Below are 19,209 nucleotides of genomic sequence, written 5' to 3'. Positions count from 1 at the left end.
CAAATCTTTCACAGCCAATATGAGAAATGGAGTTCGGTGTTACTGAAGTCCCTGAGGGGTGGTGACTCAGTTTATAGCTGTCACTTCAGAGTGATGGAAGAGATCTTTCTTCAGCCATAAGGTTCATAGGATCTGGATTCTATTCTGTCACAACCTCCTATACCATCCTCCCCATAAATAAATAAATAAATAAATCCACACACCTTCTAAGGCCTTTGCCTCCCACTGAGACATGGGTGGTGATGTGGTCCACAGTCCTAGATACTCTCTTTCTCGATGAGTGAGCCTAAACTACACGCCTTTCCCCTCACGTTTAGGTGTCAGAATGTCTCAGCTTTACCTGAAGGCTTTGGAGTTCAAGAAGTGAAACTACAGCAGTCAGATTTACTATTTGAACAGAGCCGCTGTGCAGTAGAGGCAAAAAAGGCTGAGAACCAAGGCCGACTTGTTCCTTGTGGGGCAGGTAAGGGATCCATGTTCCACTTGCTCTGGAGTAACTTGTCCCTGGACATTAGAGTGGCCTGGAAGGGACTGCATCCTCCCAGCCTGGGGTAGCAGTTTACCACTCAAGTGGTCAATAGCATGGGCTCGGGAGATACCCACACTGGGTCAAGTTCACACTCTTTATGACCCTGGGCAACTTGTCCTCTCTTAGCCTCAGTTCCTTCATCTTCGGATAAGAATATCATTTGTCAGGTTGTTACGAAGAATAAATGAGAAATTCTGTTTCGTGCATTTACTGGGTTCATCATGTAATAAATACTCAATGATTGTTAGCTATGATGATGATGGTGGTGGTGGTGGTGATGATGAATCATGAACCACTTATACTGTTGTATTCTGGAGGCCAGGCATCAGAGTGGCAGCCACTGTCTCTGGCATCATATCCAGCTCTCATGAGTCTTCAGTGGTAGGGGAATATTTTTATTAAAATACCTCTGACATTTACAGAAAACTGAACAGTTTTAACCCCAGAATCTTATCTTTTCATAGCCATCGGCTGGAGTGCAGTTCCTGAGCAGCCACTGGATGTCACCGCCAATGGCTTTCCGCAGGGAACAACAAAGAAAGGAATCGGACGCCTTCAAGCCAGGTATAGCATATTGGGGCAGAAGGAGATGGTGGCAGTGCATTCACACCTCACCACCCTGTAATTCCAGAACATTTTCTTTTTCTTTCTTTTTTTTTTTGGCTGCGTTGGGTCTTCATTGCTGCACGCGGGCTTTCTCTAGGCGAGCAGGCTTCAGTAGCCGTGGTTCGCAGGCTCTAGAGCGCAGGCTCAATAGTTGTGGCACATGGGCCTAGCTGCTCCACAGCATGTGGGATCTCCCCGGACCAGGGCTCGAACCCATGTCCCCTGCATTGGCAGGCGGGCTCCCAACCACTGCGCCACCAGGGAAGCCCCTATCTGTTCATCCTTTGGTGGGCATTTGGGTTATTTCACTTTTTGGCTATTATAAATAATAATTCTGCTCTGAACATTCATATACAAGCTTTTGGGTGGACATTTGTTTTCAACTCTCTTGGGTATACCTAGGAGTGGGATAGCTGGGTCATGGGATAACCTTAATTTAACTTCTGAGGAACTGCCAAACTGTTTTACATAACAGCTGCACCATTTTAAACTTCCATCAGCAATGTATGAGTATTTCAATTATCCTGCATCCTTTCCAACACTTGTTATTGTCTGTCTTGTAATCATTTTAGTGGGTGTTAAGTTCTATTTCATTGTGGGTTTGATTTGCATTTCTCTAATAACTAATGATGTTGAACATCTTTTACTGTACTTATTAGTCATTTGTATATCTTTTTAAAGAAATATCTGTTCAGATCTTTTGCCCATTTTTTAAATTGGTTTATTTGTCTTTTCATTGTTGATTTGAGAGATTTCTTTATATATTCTGGATATGAGTCCTTTATCAGATATATATTTCAGATAATTTCTCCAGTTCTGTGGATTGTCTTTTCAGTTTTTGAAAGTGTCCTTTAAAGCACAAAAGTTTCAAATTTTAAGGAAGTCCATTTTATCTATTTTTGTATTTCATGGTTTGTGCTTTTAGTATCATATGTAAGAAACCATTGTCACAAAGATTTACTTTGTGTTTTCTTCTCATGGCTTTAGCTTTTATGTTTAGGACTTCGATCCATTTTGATTTAATTTTTTATAAGGTGTGAGGTAGGGATCCAAATTCATTCTTTTGCATGTGGATGTCCTTGTCTCAGCATTTCTTGGAAAGACTGTTGTTTCCCCTGGAAGATTTTGAAAGGAACACTTTCTTGGGCTTTACCACTAGAGATTCTGGTTTAGTGGGTCAAGGCTGGAACCCGAGAATCATTTATGAAGCTGCACAGTGATCAGACTGGCAAGAAGGGTGCCATGAAAACAAGACTTTGTATCTTCAAATTGGCTTTTATTGAAATGTGGAGCATATGATCTGTTGGATATGAGACTTGGGTTTCATGATTGTGTGTTTGGAGTTTCATGCATCTGCCTTATTTGTTCTTCTTTTGTTAAATGTTCATCTTGCCCCCTCTGCTTTTCCCTCCCAGTGAGCCACAGAGGGTCTGCAATAACACGAGGGTGGGTGGGGCTATGGGGTAGCAGCCTCCCCACCAAAGGCATTTCCATCTGTTTGGATTGAGCTGCCTCTGAATGACTGTTGTAGGACTCCCACAATTTATAGGTAGTTCTTTTCATTCTAAGTGGCTTTTCCATTTCTTTATTGCGCCCTTATAAAAAGTTGTATTGGGGCTTCCCTGGTGGCGCAGTGGTTGAGAGTCTGCCTGCCGATGCAGGGGACACGAGTTCGTGCCCCGGTCCGGGAAGATCCCACATGCCACAGAGCGGCTGGGCCCGTGAGCCATGGCCGCTGAGCCTGCGCGTCCGGAGCCTGTGCTCCGCAACGGGAGAGGCCACAACAGTGAGAGGCCCACGTACCGCAAAAAAAAAAAAAAAAAAAGTTGTATAGTAATTAAAGTTCACAGGTGGATTTGTTTCTTTTCTTTTTGACATGCTTATTTGTCTCCCTCAATGGAAATAATAATAACTTACATCTTTTTAGACTTAAAAAAAAAAAAGTTTTTTTCTTCACAGACACTAAGCAGGGTTCAAATGGCCTATACAGCAGACCCAGCCTGCCTCTTGGTGGCCTAAGCTGTTGAATTGAGTAGTAATTACAAAATTGTTAGGGGTAGAAATTTTTTAACCAGTTTTTTCTCAAGGGCCTCCCTGCTTCAGGCCATTGTCTGCATCTCTCCGGGGACCAGCAGTTAACCACAGGCCACGATGTGTGAGCAGAGCAGGTCACAAGGGACAGGGAGCACACTTCCTGCTGAGCTCTGCCTTTACTGTAAGTGACAGGCTAGCAGCAACCCATACTGGCCCCACCCACCTGCCTGTGGCTTCAGTTTGCTGTTTTGCTCAAGTCTAAATGCTCTTCACTGTGAACCTACACCATCTTTTACCTTAAAAGCTTTCCTTACGACTTCTTTCTGGCTCAAAATTACCAACTTTTCTCCAGATTCCTAAAGTGCTGTTTTCCAGTTTATCCCAATATGTCAGTGTTTTATGTGTGATTGGGAGTGCCCCGTGTTCTCACCCTGGCTCCGTCTCCAGTTGTCAGGTGACTTTGGACAAGTCCAGTAGCTCTCTGGGCCTCAGTGTGTTCGTACGTGTAAAACAAGGATATTGGAGTAGATGATCTGAGGTATCTGACATGTTGTGGGTGTCTCTCCATTTAGAAGGCAGACTCCATACAGGAGGAAGTTCATGGTGGAAAGAGCAGAAGCTTTGCAGTTCAAGAGACTGATGTTTAATTCCTGGCTCCCTTTCCCCCCAAGTGTGTGAATTGGGCAAATTACTTTACCTCTCTGGGCCTCAACTTCCCTAACAATAAAGCAAGGGTAACTCATAGTATCTGTCACACGGGAATGTTGTGAAAATTGAATGAGAGAGAGTGCCTCTAACATGGTACAGGGCTTGCAGTAGACATCTTGTTAAGATAGATTTCTTCTTCAGTCATCAAATGAATCTAAACATTATGTGTTTTGGTTTTTTTTAAGACACTTTTTTTTTTTTTTTTGGCTGTGTTGGGTCTTCGTTTTTGTGCGAGGGCTTTCTCTAGTTGCAGCAAGCGGGGGCCACTCTTCATCACGGTGCGCGGGCCTCTCACTATCATGGCCTCTCTTGTTGCGGAGCACAGGCACCAGACGCGCAGGCTTAGTAGTTGTGGCTCACGGGCCTAGTTGCTCCGCGGCATGTGGGATCTTCCCAGACCAGGGCTCGAACCCGTGTCCCCTGCATTGGCAGGCAGATTCTCAACCACTGCGCCACCAGGGAAGCCCCTGCACATTATGTTTGAAAGGGCCAAAGTTACTTTAATTTTAAAGACCAACAGCTGCTGGGGAGAGTGGGTTTTTCTCACTTCTCATTCCTGAGTGCTATCCTGGAACTACCTTTTTTAGAATGATCTGGAGTATGAACTCAAGACTGGGATGTTAGAAACATTTAAAATACTAGTGCGACACTCAAAGGTAATATTTTATTTTAAGTCTTTGTGTTTATTGCAAACAATGAGATAATAACAGGAATCAGATAAAGGACCCTCATTTTCAAGAAGCTTAATTTTTTTTGCGTTACGCGGGACTCTCACTGTTGTGGCCTCTCCCGTCGCGGAGCACAGGCTCCGGACGCACAGGCTCAGCGGCCACGGCTCACGGGCCCAGCCGCTCCGCGGCATGTGGGATCTTCCCGGACCGGGGCACGAACCCGTGTCCCCTGCATCGGCAGGCAGACTCTCAACCACTGCGCCACCAGGGAAGCCCAGCAAATCCTTTTAAATTCTCTTTGCCCTGAAGAGGCATAGTCTCTTCCCTTCCCAGATGAGCTACCAGAGCATCCTGGAGAGATCATTACATGGCTCATTGGATTATAAAAGAGAAGGGTAAGAGATTAAAAAAGCAAACAAAAACGAAAACTAAGCGTGTCTAAGTATGTTAGAATAAAGATAGGGCTAGGTTGAAATGTGAATGTGTAATCTTTAAAAAATTATGTATGGATAGCTTTCCTAGCTCTTTGATACACCAACCAGTAGTGTTAACCAGCTCACCAGGAAGACTAATATCTAAGAATGTAATCCTCACTGTTAAAAGGAACTAGGGCTTGTTGGAGCATAGCAGCTAGCAGCCACCAAGATTATTTTGCTCCACAGATGACATCATTGGTTATTATTGGGTGGGCCTCTTTGACAGAGGAATTACTATTATGGTCACTCTGTTCTGCTGTTGAACAAGTCTTGAGAAAGGTCTTACTTCTCTGGAGGGAGATATAACACCTTAACATTACTCATGAGGTGACTTAGACCAAAAGCATTCATAAGAGAAAGTGCCATTTGCTCCTCCAGAGGGAATAATGTTGAAAACATTTTACAGATCTGGTCTCAAGAAGCTGTTAAGCTGTCACTGATGGCTTTTCACAGTGACACTGGAGGCCTTGACATTCACCCAGTGTTGGTGGTAAATAGAATCCAGTTTGCCACCTTCCAGTGAGGTTTAAGCGTTGTGTTTCTTTTTTTTTTTTTTTTTTTTTTTTGCGATACACGGGCCTCTCACTGTTGTGGCCTCTCCCGTTGCGGAGCACAGGCTCCGGACACGCAAGCTCAGCGGCCATGGCTCACGGGCCCAGCCGCTCCGCGGTATGCGGGATCCTCCCAGACCGGGGCACGAACCCGTGTCCCCTGCATCGGCAGGCGGACTCTCAACCACTGCGCCACCAGGGAAGCCCCTAAGCGTTGTGTTTCTTTAATGAACCTTGAGTGGATCCCATCTCCAGACTACAGATCGTGGCATGATTGATTACTAAGGCTTGTGAATGAAATGTCTTGACATATTTCATTAATGCTCTGTAATAATATAGCCAAATTTTCTCTCATAGTTGTACGTCAGTAGCCACTGGGTTATAGCAAAAGTCTCATGGGCTCACCTATCAGTATTTCAAAGGGAAGTGTGAGCATCCCGGGCAAGATATTAGTTTATTTTTTGATGTTTCTCTTTTGCTGATTCTGAGTGACGTGGACAGTGGAAATGTTGAGTCTGTAAGACTCTCTGGACTTCTTGAGCAATAAAATGTGTGGTCATGTCACCAAAAATTTCAGAGTCTTAAATCTGGAGATGAAATCTTTGATTCTAAGTAACAGTGAACATATCAACTTATCTACCTGAAGACATACATACAATAAAACATAAATAATGTTTGTTTTCAACTGGGTAAAACCAATCTTGATACAGTGCTAGTTGCCTGAAAGGAAAAAAATTCTAAGTCTCCCTTTTTTGAGGGTCATGGCCTCCTGGCTTTACTCTTAATATGTTTCTATTAGCTATAAACTTCATTGTCTCTCTTTTTATGCTTAGGCCTAGAAAGCATAGGGAGCTGCCAGAGAGCCTCATTTCTTTGTCCTGTATGAGATTTTCCAGGACCATCACTTCCCTGCTCCAATATATAGAATAATTTCTCTTCAAATTGCCCTGGTTCTTTCACAGGAGAATAACATCAGCATCTAAACTCCATGTTCGAAGCATGTATGTTCGATGGTTTCTTACAGGTCCTTGAGGTGTTAGCTTCATATAAGTAGTTGGTGCACCAGTGAATGAGCTACACAAAATATTATGTAAAGCTGTAAGGCTTGGCTAAAAGTAATTTCTTAATTGTCTAATCAGTCAATATGAATTAGTCAGTATTATTCACACTTAAACTACTAGATGAATAAAAGATTTAACATTACAGTTGCCTTTGGTGACCACCCTTTGGGTATATTTTCACTAATATTGAACAGTCAGATTATTTTCTTCTTGAGTAATAATTTTCAGTTCTAGTGCAGTCATATAAACACTTGCACAGTATTTTAGTTCTATAATTTAAGTTCAGTTCAAGGGGATTGATATTTCAATCTGACAGTTCTTACTTAGTGGCAGCTTTAGCTACAACTCCTTATTAGCTCTACCAGGCCACTTTATGAATTGAGTGGAAAAAAATATGAGAAATATTTCTCTAACATCTTTCTAGTCCACCCAGACTAGACCCAATGACCCAATACATAGTATGTATAAAAGACTGTCATATACAATACAAGCTCCCTGTCAGAGAAACTCATTTTCTAGTCTTTATAGAAAAAGAAACTGTAGTAATTTTATTGAAATCTACATGTTTTAAGTGAACACATATCAAATGTAGAATATCTGTATGTATCTGTATTATATAGAATATCTGTATTTTATAGATAGATAGATAGATCTGTTTCTGGGCATTCTGTTCTGTTCCATTGGTTTGTTTGTTTTTCCCTGCACCAAAACCATACTCTTAATAACTCTAGTTTTATAATAAGATGATATCTGTTAGGGAAAGTCCTCTTGCCTTGTCTTTCAAGAGTGTCTTGGCTTTTCTTAGACTTTTAAATTTAAAGTTCAGTTTGGGGAGAATTGACATTTTTCATTGTTAAGTCTACAAACCAGGAATATGGTGTATATCTTTTTATATAATGCTGGTGCCAAATTGGCAGTTGTGCCCCAAATTTAAAACAAGCAGTTTTGAATGTTCACTTATTTAGGTCTTCTTACATATATTTCAGTAAAGTTTTATGATTTTCTTCACATAAATTTTCACATCTTTTATTAGATTTATTTCTTGAAGATGTATTAGTTATCTGTTGCTGTGTAACAAATTACACCCCCCCCAAAATAAAAAACCTAGTGGCTTAAAAAAACAATTAACATTTATTATTTCACAGTCTCTGTGCGTCAGGAATTTGGGAGGAGCTTAGCTGGATAATTCTGACTCAGGGGCTTATGAGGTTGCAATCCATTATGTCAACCAAGACTACAGTCATCAAAGGCTTGACTGGGGCTGGAGGATCCAGTTTCAAAATGGCTCACCCATGTGGCTGCAAGGTCAGTCAGTGCTGGCTGCTCGCAGGAGGCCTCAGTTCCTCTCAATTTGGGTCTCTCCATAGTCCTACAAGTATTCATCTTTACAACATGATGGCTGGTTTCTCCCCAGAGCAAGCAATCCAAGAGAGCAAGGCAGAAGCCACAGAGTCTTTTGTGAGTAGCCTCAGAAGTCACACTCCAACCCAATCTCCTAATGGTTATTCAGATAACCCCTATTCGGTGTGGGGCGGGGTTGCATAATGGCATGAATTCCAGGAGGTAAGAATCACCATTCAGAGACTGGCTACCACAGATGCTGTTTTAAGTAATTCCCTTTCATTTCATTTTCTGGTCATTGCTACTGCAATCAACTTTTTTGTTGTTGTTTATTTCTCTCTTACAATTAATGTTTGTATCCAGCAACTTTGCTAACTCTTATTATTCTACTAATGTATCTGGGCATTCTTTCGGAATTTTTGAACATAGTCTATCTTTTGCAAATAGTATTTCCTTTCCAAACCTCCACTCCTTTTATTTTTTTTTCTTGACTTATTGTGCTGACCAGAACTGACAATATCACAATCATCTACGAATAATGACTTGTTTTTTGCTTTTCAATCTTTATTCCTTTTATTTCTTCTCTTACTGGCCAGACCTTCTGTGTAATGTTGGATAAAAGCAGTGATAGCAAGTATCCTTGTATTATTCCTGATTTTTTTTTTCTTGGCCACGCCATGTGGCATGTGGGATCTTAGTTCCCCGACCAGGGATGGAACCTGTGCCCCCTACAGTGGAAGCGCAGCCTTAACCACTGGACCGTCGGGGAAGTCCCAAAGTTTTGTAAGCATTGTTACCCAAGGGGCCAGCTCCCTTGAAAGGAGGAAGCCAAACATAGCTGATGGGTATCCTTGGGGGCAAAATTTAGTAATTCCCTCTGTCTTTACCCCATTTCAGCCCGTCACCTTGATGATTTCACTGCTGGTAACATTTCTTGAGAGTTTTGGGGTTTTTTGTTTGTTTGTTTGGGCTGCGTTGGGTCTTCGTTGCTGCACATGGGCTTTCTCTAGTTGCAGTGAGCGGGGGCTACTCTTTGTTGCAGTACTCAGGCTTCCCATTGCGGTGGCTTCTCTTGTTGCGGAGCATGGGCTCTAGGCACGCAGGCTTCAGTAGTTGTGGCACGCGGGCTTAGTTGCTCCGTGGCACGTGGGATCTTCCCGGACCAGGAATGGAACCCGTGTCCCCCGCATTGGCAGGTGGATTCTTAATCACTGCACCACCAGGGAAGTCCCTGATAACATTTCTTAAGATGAGACTCAGTTTTGTCCCTCAACCTAATCAGACTCTTGGGTCTGGATTTTTCTTCTTGCCAAGTGCAAGAAGGTGAAAATGGGGGCTCAGGACCTTCAGACCTAAAAAGATACCATGTGAAACCCAGTATCTTTGATAGGGGCCTGATACATAGTAAACACTTAATAAATCTTCTTGGTCTTCTTTTTCCAAACAGATCCCGAATCAGCAAAGTAGAGCTCTTTAGATCATTCCAGAAGCTGCTAAGCAGTATTTCAGAGGACAAGTGGCCAGACTCCCTCAGGTGATGCCATTGACCTATGTTTTTTCATATTTAGGAAGACTTCTGGTTTAATTCTGCTTATGGATGGCAGGAAGCTTTGGCAGGAATGGTGGTTCAGTAGGCGAGTGGGTACTTATTACTAACCACATGCTCTTCAATCCCCATGGCCCCATTTGCAGATATGTGTATGATCTGAGCCGTGGGAGATGGGTAGTTGGTAATACAGAGTCACACGAGCCTAAGGGCAGAATTGGGGCCTGGGCCATTACAGGCCCTCCTCTTGTTCCACCTCCAGATGGACAGCATTGTGGAAATGTGAGTGCTTGGGGAGCAATAGATTCTGTTGGGAATATCATTCTCTTCTCTTTTTCTTTTGTTCACATCACTGCTTGTGAACGGAAGCTCGAAGACTTAAATTACTTTCCAAACAGGAATGTAGAGAACTATAAAACCACTTCTGGGGCAGGTGGGTGGGTGGAATTCAGATACTAACTACCCAGGGTTAGGCCAAATTTCACAGGGTAGGGGCACAGTCCCCACAAACTGACCTCACTTCAGGACACCAGCCACAGCCACATACTGGGGTGGGGGGGGGCAAAGCCACTTACACTTCTGACCAACTGACTACAAACTCAGGTTCCTACTTACCCCTCAGGTTCAGTAATTCACTAGAAAAACGCACAGAATTCAGGAAAGCACCATACTTACAATTACCTTTTATTATGAAGGATACAAATAAGGACCAGATGAAAGAAGGGCCACATAGGGCAAGGTCTCCAAGGGTCCCCAACCTGACACTTCTGTGTCCCCAGGATGCATCACCCTCCCAGCATGTCACTGTCTGTCACCAACCAGGAAGCTGACCTGAGCTTCAGTGCTCAGCATGTTTAGTGTCGTTTCATCAATAAGCATGATTAATAGAATTGTTGGCCACATGATGTGGTTGAACTCAGTCTCCACCTTCCAGTATTCCCACCTCAGGAGGTCAGACTGATATCAGATGGCTCAAAGCCCCAACTTTCTAAACTCATGGTTGGTCTTTCTGGCATGGCCAGCCCATCCTGAAACTATCTAGGGCCCACCATGAGTCATCTCGTTAAGCAAAAACTTAGGTGTGATCTGAGGGGTCCACCATGAATAACAAAGACATTCCTATCGTTAGGGGAATTCTAAGGGCTTAGAGGCTCCCTGCCAGGAACTGACAACAAAGATCAGCCAAATTCTTTTTTATACAACAGTGGGGAAGCGAAGGCGTAGCTATATATGCTTCCATATGAAGAGGCTACCACCTGTTTTCACCATCATGCATCCTACAGTCAGTATTGATGCCCTCCCGTCATCCATGGTCAGTTTGCTTGTTTCTTGTCTGGAAGAATGAATCAGACTGGAACTGGGTGGGTTTCCATACATTCTGTGACTTAAAAACAAATCTGGACTTAGGTAAGGAGAGACTTCATTCAAAAGGATTATTGTAATAAGAGAAAGGGCCTGTTACAATAGGAGGAGGACTAACGCAATAGCAAGGACACTGCAATCTTAAGATCTGTAAGCCTCTCGAAGAGCAGGTGCAAAGGAATTTTCTTTTATACGGAGAGAGAAGCAAAGTTAGACAGAGCTGGGAATGGGGGAGTAGGACGAGCCGGTAGTGTGATGGAACAATTGAACAGGAAGTGTTGATTCTCAGGAGGGGCTGTTAAAAGAAGGGCTTGTTACACATGCTGATGCTGGCTCAGGCTGAAAGTGGCTCAAAGTTCGGGGGTCTGGGGGAAGGAGAGAAGCATAACTAATATTTGGTCAAATTAGCAGGCATGTGGTCGAGATTTTGTCAGTGGGTACAAACAGTTCAGCTAATCGTTATGAGGCAAAGAATGGGGTCTGTGTCTGGCCTTGTTAGAGGTAAACCAGGGGGGCATTCATGAGTCTGTCTAAGCCATGAAGAAGGGTGGTTCTTTGCAGTCAGCCACTTCCCACAACACAGAAGTGTGGGAGGGAGATTTTTTAACCATAGCTTGTTTGGGGAACTAAGGGCTCAGGTAAAGTTTAACATTGTCATGTGTGTGGTTCCCATCCATTAACCACCAAAAAGCTATGGGAAATTGATCAAACAACGAAAATCAGTGTTTGCTACCATTAGCAGCTTTAATCTTTGCTGAAGTGAGTGAAGAAACAACTTGGGTCTCCTCAGATCTTGGCAAAGAACGAAAGAGTAGAAGCAGGATAAAACCTGAATCAATGAGACATGAGGCTCAGTTTCTTCAGCTATGAGATGGCAAGGACAGAGCTCAAGGTCGGGGCTGAATCGAGAATAGGGCTCAGAGGAGCCTGACTCAAGTTTGATCAAAGGAAAGAATCTTTGTCACAAGAAAATCTTTTGATCTGGGAGTGAGTATTATAGATATTATTCAGCACGTCAGCCATTCTTCAGCAGTCAGAGACGCTAAGGGATTTGGGAAGGGGTGTTGGCTGGCAGTACATAGGAGAATATGATTAAGATGGAAAGTGCTTTGGGAAAATGCAGTTGAGAAATTTCTAACAGCTAGATCCTTATGGTGGAAATTATAGACACATAGAAAATTTTAAACCAAGTAGTAGATAGAGTTATTCTTGTTTTATCTGATTCCACCAGGACCAGACAAAACTAGCATTCTGTTTATTCTTACCTGTTTTAATCCATGCTGTTTTCTAGTGAATTCCCTACAAAGGAGGTAAGAGTCAGCATAGGACAGCATAACAAAATCTTCCTGCTTCCTAAGTCTCTTGTAATAAATCTGTCCAGCCTATTGCTGAGGTGTCTTGCTGGCCACGGTGGTGAGCTGTCCAGTGAGAACTTGTGTGCTTGGTGGTGTGTGTGCATTAGGGTGCAGAAGCTAGTGACGTACCATGAGTACAAGGAGGCCGCATCCACTTATCAGCAGGCCTGGAGCGCACTCCGAAAGCAGGCATTTGGATCCTGGATCAGAAACCCACCGGATTATCAACAATTTAAATGAGCAAAGTTTACTGGCAGCAGGGTGTTTTCCATTCATTCATTCTGGACTGCCTTCTTCCTACGTGCTGGATAAGCCTTAGCTTTTCTTGTGGCTGATCAGGAAAAAAAGACTGCCATCTACCAGAGTAAAATATCTCTTCTGTGTGAGATGGATGGAATTCTGGACATGGAACAATCTATACTTGACTGAAGTAGCTCACTGCTAAAACAGCATCTTGCTAATGACCTTGGTATGTGTCCTGTGTTTTATTGCTTCTCTAAGAATAAGAATTTGGAACGTGATGCTTTAAAAGTACTCTGCAATAGCTCCATTTTGTCTTTTCCTATATTGATTCGGCAAGTACTTATTGGGCTGAGATAATCTTTGAATCTCTGCAAGTTTTAGAGTTTTGCCTGTCATAGTGGGCATGTATTTTGTATATCCAGTCTTTTTTCCTTTGGAGAACCACCCTTTCCTGCTTTACCCATGCTTGGATGAAGTGAACTTTACTCCTTGGCTCCAGGAATGTGAGCCAGCCTTGAACAGTCCTGGAACTAGTGCCAGAGTGATCAGGTAAGATTCTCTCTCCTCTTGTATCAGGAACTATAAACGCCACGTAATCTTGGGATTGCCTGTGGCTGCCGTTGCCTACTACATAGAGACAGCCAGCTTGAGAACAAAGGCAATGAAGGAAACAGCTGAGAGAATCAGAGCTCTCGTGACCTTGTCTGGATGCCTGAAACTAGTGCCTACTCTGGACTTCAATTATGTGAGATAAATTCCTATTGTTTTGAGTAAGCCTGTTTGAGACTGTTTTCCTATGACTTTCAATGGAAAGAGTTCTGTCTAAAAGGCCAAAAGTCCCTATAGTAATTCAGCAGCAGAGCTAGCAGTCAATGCTGTTTTTACTAACAACTAATGTTTAACTTTCAACCTCTTCACACTCTAATTTATTGACTAAAAGTGGAAGTTCTCCATGTTGGGATTACTCAAGGTCATTGTTGGTTCTTCAGTATTTCCTTATACCTTTAAATATTTTAAATAACAGCTTTATTGACATATAATTCACATACCATAAAAATTCACCCATTTAAAGTGTACAGTTTGGTGGGTTTTAGTATATCCACAAAGGTGTGCAAACATCACCATGATCAATTTTAGAACATTTTTGTTCTCATCTGGGGGAGGCGGGGGGATGCTGTTTGACCCAGTACAGTATCCATTAGCAGCCGCTCCTCATTTCCCCTCAACCCCCTCAGCTCCAGGGCAAACAGTAATCTACTTTGTGTCTCTATGGATTTCCCTGTTTTGAACATTTCATATAATGGAATCATACAATATGTGGTCTTTTGTGACTGTCTTCTTTCACTTAACATGATGTTTTAAGATTCATGATGTTATAACGTGAATTGGTAGCATGAGTCAGTACTTTATTCCTTTTTATGGAATAAAAATAATATTCAGTTCTATGGATATACCACATTTTGTTTATCTAATCATCAACTGATGGACATTTAGGTTGTTTCCACTTTTTGGCTATTGTGAATAGTGCTGCTATAATCATTCATATACAAGTTTGCATGTGAACATATGTTCTTAATTTTTTTTATTACAGAAGTAATACGTAAGTTTTTTTTTTTTTAATTTACCATTGTAACTTTTTTTTTTTTTTTGGGCTGTGCCATGCGGCTTGCAGGATCTTAGTTCCCTGACCAGGGATTGAACCCAGGCCACAGCAGTGAAATCACTGAGTCCTAACCACTGGACCACCGGGGAATTCCCCCATAAGTTTTTCATAACAAGTTATCCTTGAACTTTTTTCTATAAGGAATCCTTTTAGATAGCAGGAAAGAAAGACAAAAACATCACTACCTGAAGGCCAGACCCCTACCATATGCTGCTTTAATCAGAGAGATCCTTTTGCCTGACCCCAAATCCTATGATATGAGAGCAGTTAAGATACCTCGATTGGCAGAAGCTTTTATCCACAGAAAATTATGCATCTCTCTCTCTCATGAGATTCTTTTTTTTTTTTTTAATATTTTTTAATTTTGTCTGCGCCAGTTCTTAGTTGCAGCATGTGGGATCTTCGTTGTGGCATGCGGACTTCTTATTTGCAGCATGCAGACTCTTAGTTGCGGCATGAGGACTTCTTAGTTGCGGCATGCGAACTCTTAGTTGCGTCACACATGTGGGATCTAGTTCCCCGACCAGGGATCAAAACCAGCCCCCATGCATGGGGAGTGCGGAATCTTACCCACTGGACCACCAGGAAAGTCCCGAGATTCTATTTTAAAGGATAAAGATTTATATGAGAATGTAAGGAGATAGTCTTTTTATTCCTAAATTTTATAGTGTTCATCACATGTGCACCCAAAAAACTAAATATTAAAAACACTCCTGAATTTACGCTTCAGAACAGAGACTGGCAAAACCCTGAAAGATAGAGACCAGAGGCAGCTTCACCTTGGACTCTGCCTGTTTTCTCAAGAGCTAAAAGGGGAGCTTAGACAGCCAACTTCCTACATTTTGCTTTAATCTCTTAAAACCCAAGTTTAGGGACTTCCCTGGCAGTCCAGAGGTTGGGACTCCATGCTTCCACTGCAGGGGGCGTGGGTTCGATCCCTGGTCGGGGAACTAGATCCCACATGCCACGTGGTGCTGCCAAAAAAAACACCCCAAAAACAAAGCCAAACAAAACAAAAACCCAAGTTTAGAATCTCACCTATGCCTTAAAATCACATCTCTGCAATATTGGCAGGTTCTCGAACTTCATACATTTAGATCATATGTTTTTACTGATAACTGCTTCCAATTTTTAAGTACCTTTTTAGACACTTGTTATAGGACATCCCTGGTGGCGCAGTGGTTAAGAATCTGCGTGCCAGTGCAGGGGACGTGGGTTCTATCCCTGGTCTGGGAAGATCCCCCATGCCAGGGAACAACTAAGCCCATGCGCCACAACTACTGAGCCTGTGCTCTAGAGCCTACGAGCCACAACTACTGAGCCCACGTGCCACAACTACTGAAGCCCCCACGATGAGAAGCCCGCTCATTGCAACGAAGGGTAGCCCCTGCTCACTGCAACTAGAGGAAGCCTGCATGCAGCAACGAAGACCCAACGCAGCCAAAAGTAAATAAGTAAATTTATAAAAACTTGTTATAGAAGTTTTTAAATAGACAAAAAGTAGAATAGCACAGTGGGCCTCCATGTACCCATCACCCAGACTTAACAATCATCAGCTTTATGCTGTTGTTACCTAATCTATTCCCCCCTCCCCTCCAATTTTGTTTTTCTTGGAATATTTTAAAGTGAATTCTAACCATCATATTCTACCCAACAAAATTAACAATCATTCCTTAATATTTATTATGCAGGCTGTGTTTTATTTCCCCTGTTGTCTCAAAAATGTCTTCTATTTTGTTGAAATTAGGATCCAAACAATGTCCACACAATGCATTGGATTGACGTGTCTTTTTCTCACTAAATCTGTAGCAGTTCACTCTTCTTTTTATGTGCTTAACAAATGGGTTATTTGTCCTGTAGACTGTCCCCCATCCAGGATTTGGCTGCTTATTTCCTCCAGTGTTGATAGCAGGTTCTCTCTCCCTCATATTTCCTATAAATTTGTGGTTACATGGAGAGGCTTGATTACATTCAGGTTCAGTTCTTTTCAGGTGGTTCTGCACAACATAGGGTTGTCCCGCTTTCAGTGATTAATCAGTGCATTCATTGGTATCAGCCTGATCTATCCCATCACCCTTTTACAGAATGGTTTTAGCAACTGTGTTATGAGGTCCCCAAGACCACCCTTAGGTTGATTCACTAGGCAGACTCACAGAACTCAGAAAAACTGTTACAGTTACCATTTATTACAGTGAAAGTCAGCAAAGGGAAAGGCACATGGGCGAAGTCCAGGAGACAGTCTGCACAAGCTTCTAGTTGTCCTCTCTGCTAACCTTGTGTCTCTGATGCTTTGACATCCTTGCCTTGCTGACCCTGGAGAGACTGCCCCTCCCAGGGATAGCCAGTTTCTAGAGATAAAGACTCATCTCTGAGCACACCTTTTGTACGTATACCAACCAATCCAGAGCCCATACCCCAACCACCTCCTTTCTGGGGCTCTCACATTCTGGGCCACTATCCACCTGCCCTAATCACACCAGGGCCAGGCACCAGAAAACCAGGGGCAGTCACTGTGCCTCAAGAGTCTACTGAAATTAGTCAAACCAGCCAATCCCAAGCCTGTTTACCTTGCGCGTCCCGTCCCTTCCCCTTCACAGTAATGGCTCTTGCCCACATTTCCTCCTTCCTCCCTGTGCCTCCTGACCCACCCTGGTGCTTCCCCAGGTGGCTCCTCCTGCTGTGTCATGTTTCCTCCTCCTATATTTTAGAACATTCTCCCAGGGCAATCAATATTTAGTTTTTTGGGTGCACATGTGACAAACACAGCACTTAATTCTCGGGGCAACGATGTGTGACTGTATGTGCAAAATGTTGCCAATCAGGGAAGTTCACCTGAGCCTTGGGTGCTGACACCCTATGGTGCACAGGACAACCCCCCACAACAAAGAATTATCCAGCCCAAAATGTCAGTTGTGCTGAGATTGAAAAACCAGATCTAGGGATTGTGAGGTTTTTTGATTTTTTTTGTTTTTGGCCTCGCCTCGCGGCTTGCAGGATCTCAGTTCCCCAACCGCGGATTGAACCTGGGCCACAGCAGTGAAAGCCCCGAGTCCTAACCACTAGACCACCAGGGAACTCCCAGATTGTGAACATTTTAAAGTCACTTGAAATAGTTCCTCTGTAGTTAGTGCTTCAAATATATATAGTTAATTTTGTCTCCTTTCGCTTTCAATTTTTAGGGGGACTTTTTAAAAAATTATGTAAAATATTTAAAACAAGTTTTTGTTTTGTTTTGTTTTGTTTTTGCGGTACGCAGGCCTCTCACTGTTGTGGCCTCTCCCATTGCGGAGCACAGGCTCCAGACGCACAGGCTCAGCGGCCGTGGCTCACGGGCCCAGCCGCTCCGCGGCATGTGGGATCTTCCCGGACCAGGGCACGAACCCATGTCCCTGCATCGGCAGGCGGACTCTCAACCACTGTGCCACCAGGGAAGCCCCAAGTTTTTTTTTTTAAGGTACATTCAGAGAGGTCTTACATCCTTGTCCCCTCACCTCTGTTTCTTCCTGCCCCCAGCAGTAACCATTTTTATTAGTTGGTGGACATTGCATATTCTTTCTTTTCGAAATACTCTGTGAATAGCCTACATAGAATATTTTGTATTTTTGCCAATGTATATTTTGGATAGATTCTTAGAGGTGGGATTCACTGTGTCAAAGGGTAAATGAACATATAATTTTTCTTTATTGAAATATGTCTTCTAAATTCTGTTTCTAAATACAATGAAGTGTAAAAAAAATAGCAAAATGTAGGGCAGCATTATAACATTCCATTTCTAAAAAAAAGAAGGATGAAAGGTATATATCTATGTTTTGCTAAACTAGCTCTGAATAGATGCACAGGAAACCACTAACACAGGGCCTATGGGGTGGGAAAGGGAATGGCTGGGGCCTGGGAGTGGGAGGGAGACTTTTCTTATTTTTAAAATTTTGAACCATGTTAATATAGTATCTATTTTTAAAAGTAAAATTTAGAAAATGAAAAAAAATAGAAAAAGTTTAAAATATCAATAGTTTTAAACTGTAGAAAAACCCCAACATACTCAGAAGTGACATTGCATAGGGAAGAGGGATTCAACATGCTTTAGGCAGCTAATTCCGCAGAATTCTCTCTTTACTGACAAAATGTCTTCTGAAATTTGGCTCTTTCAGAGAAGTTTACTTCTCTGAAAATTTTCAGCATTGCTTCCTCTTTATTCTGTGTTCACAAGTGGGTTCCAATGTTGTGACTATGTGTGCATAATTTTTATTCTCTTAGAATTTTTAAAAGTTGTCTTGATTTAAATAATTTTGTGTATATATTCCATTTAGTCATTTCTGCCTGAAAACATGGGGTTAAATGCCTTTTTTTTTATGGTGTTTTTTGGTGCCAAGCATTAGCTCACTGTCTGGGGAGACAAGCTGATGTGGAGAAAATGATCCAGGCTGGCCGTCAGCGCTCCGCTTAAAAGAGAAGCAGGCCCCGTATGATTTGGTCGTGTCTGTGGCTGGTGGAAAGCTGCCTTCACCTGGACCTTGCCAACACTTTTTGGCCTTAAGACAATGTTCTGAGCAAGACTTAGCCAAAGTTTTCCAGTTTCTAAAACCCAGATCCCTTGCTGACTAAATAGCTTAGGACAATGTTAGGTTTTTAACTGCCTCTGCCCTCCTGTAATGATGTCTGGGGAAGTCAGAGGAGCTGCGAAGAGGAATCCCACTGCAGCGGAAGGTTATCGAAACTAGGAAACAGCTTCCAAGTAGAAAGATAATGCATATGTGCTCACTTTCAAGGGCTCAGGCAATTCTTTCCATAGGAACAGAGGCAGCTACTCTAAAGGAGTGGTGTGTTACAGAAAGAGCCAAGAAGGCAGATATTTTGGAGATAGCAACTTTATTTTCCAGAAGGTAGAGTTCTTTTTATACCACATATTGAGGAATCATAGTTGGCGTTTGCTTCTTATAAACGTGGATGCCTTTAACCCTAAATATGTCTGTGCTGGGGCTAAGGCTGACTTTCTGGAAGAATGTCCAGATGGATCCAAAACAAATCTTAAGTAGTACTTGCGGTCCAAAAGGGAGAGGAAAATT

The 19,209-nt window shown here is 42.7% G+C and overlaps 2 protein-coding genes across 5 annotated transcripts in view; one reads left to right on the top strand and one right to left on the bottom strand.

Annotated features, from left to right (window-relative positions):
* ADAT1 (adenosine deaminase tRNA specific 1) overlaps positions 1 to 13,257 on the top strand; it is a 22,487-nt gene extending 9,230 nt beyond the window's left edge. For 3 of the 4 annotated variants that reach the window (XM_022583158.2, XM_089903327.1, XM_022583159.3), the window contains 4 exons: positions 318 to 463; positions 994 to 1,093; positions 9,425 to 9,511; positions 12,348 to 13,257. In XM_022583158.2, coding sequence (XP_022438866.1) covers positions 318 to 463; positions 994 to 1,093; positions 9,425 to 9,511; positions 12,348 to 12,480 — 466 coding nt within the window. In that variant the 3' untranslated portion in view covers positions 12,481 to 13,257. The remainder of the gene's footprint in view (positions 1 to 317; positions 464 to 993; positions 1,094 to 9,424; positions 9,512 to 12,347) is intronic. The other variant, XR_016391026.1, reaches the window with a different exon arrangement.
* Positions 5,563 to 19,209, bottom strand: part of GABARAPL2 (GABA type A receptor associated protein like 2) — a 38,329-nt gene continuing 24,682 nt past the window's right edge. The window contains exon 5 of the mRNA XM_022583165.3: positions 5,563 to 19,209. The gene's annotated coding sequence lies outside the window, so the exon portion shown is untranslated.

The sequence above is a fragment of the Delphinapterus leucas genome, chromosome 20, assembly GCF_059928025.1.
Source record: "Delphinapterus leucas isolate spDelLeu-1000000601 "Yukka" chromosome 20, BTC_Dleu_Yukka2, whole genome shotgun sequence".
Lineage (NCBI taxonomy): Eukaryota > Metazoa > Chordata > Mammalia > Artiodactyla > Monodontidae > Delphinapterus > Delphinapterus leucas.
Note: the sequence above shows the minus strand (reverse complement) of the source record. Positions and strands in the feature narration are given on the sequence as shown.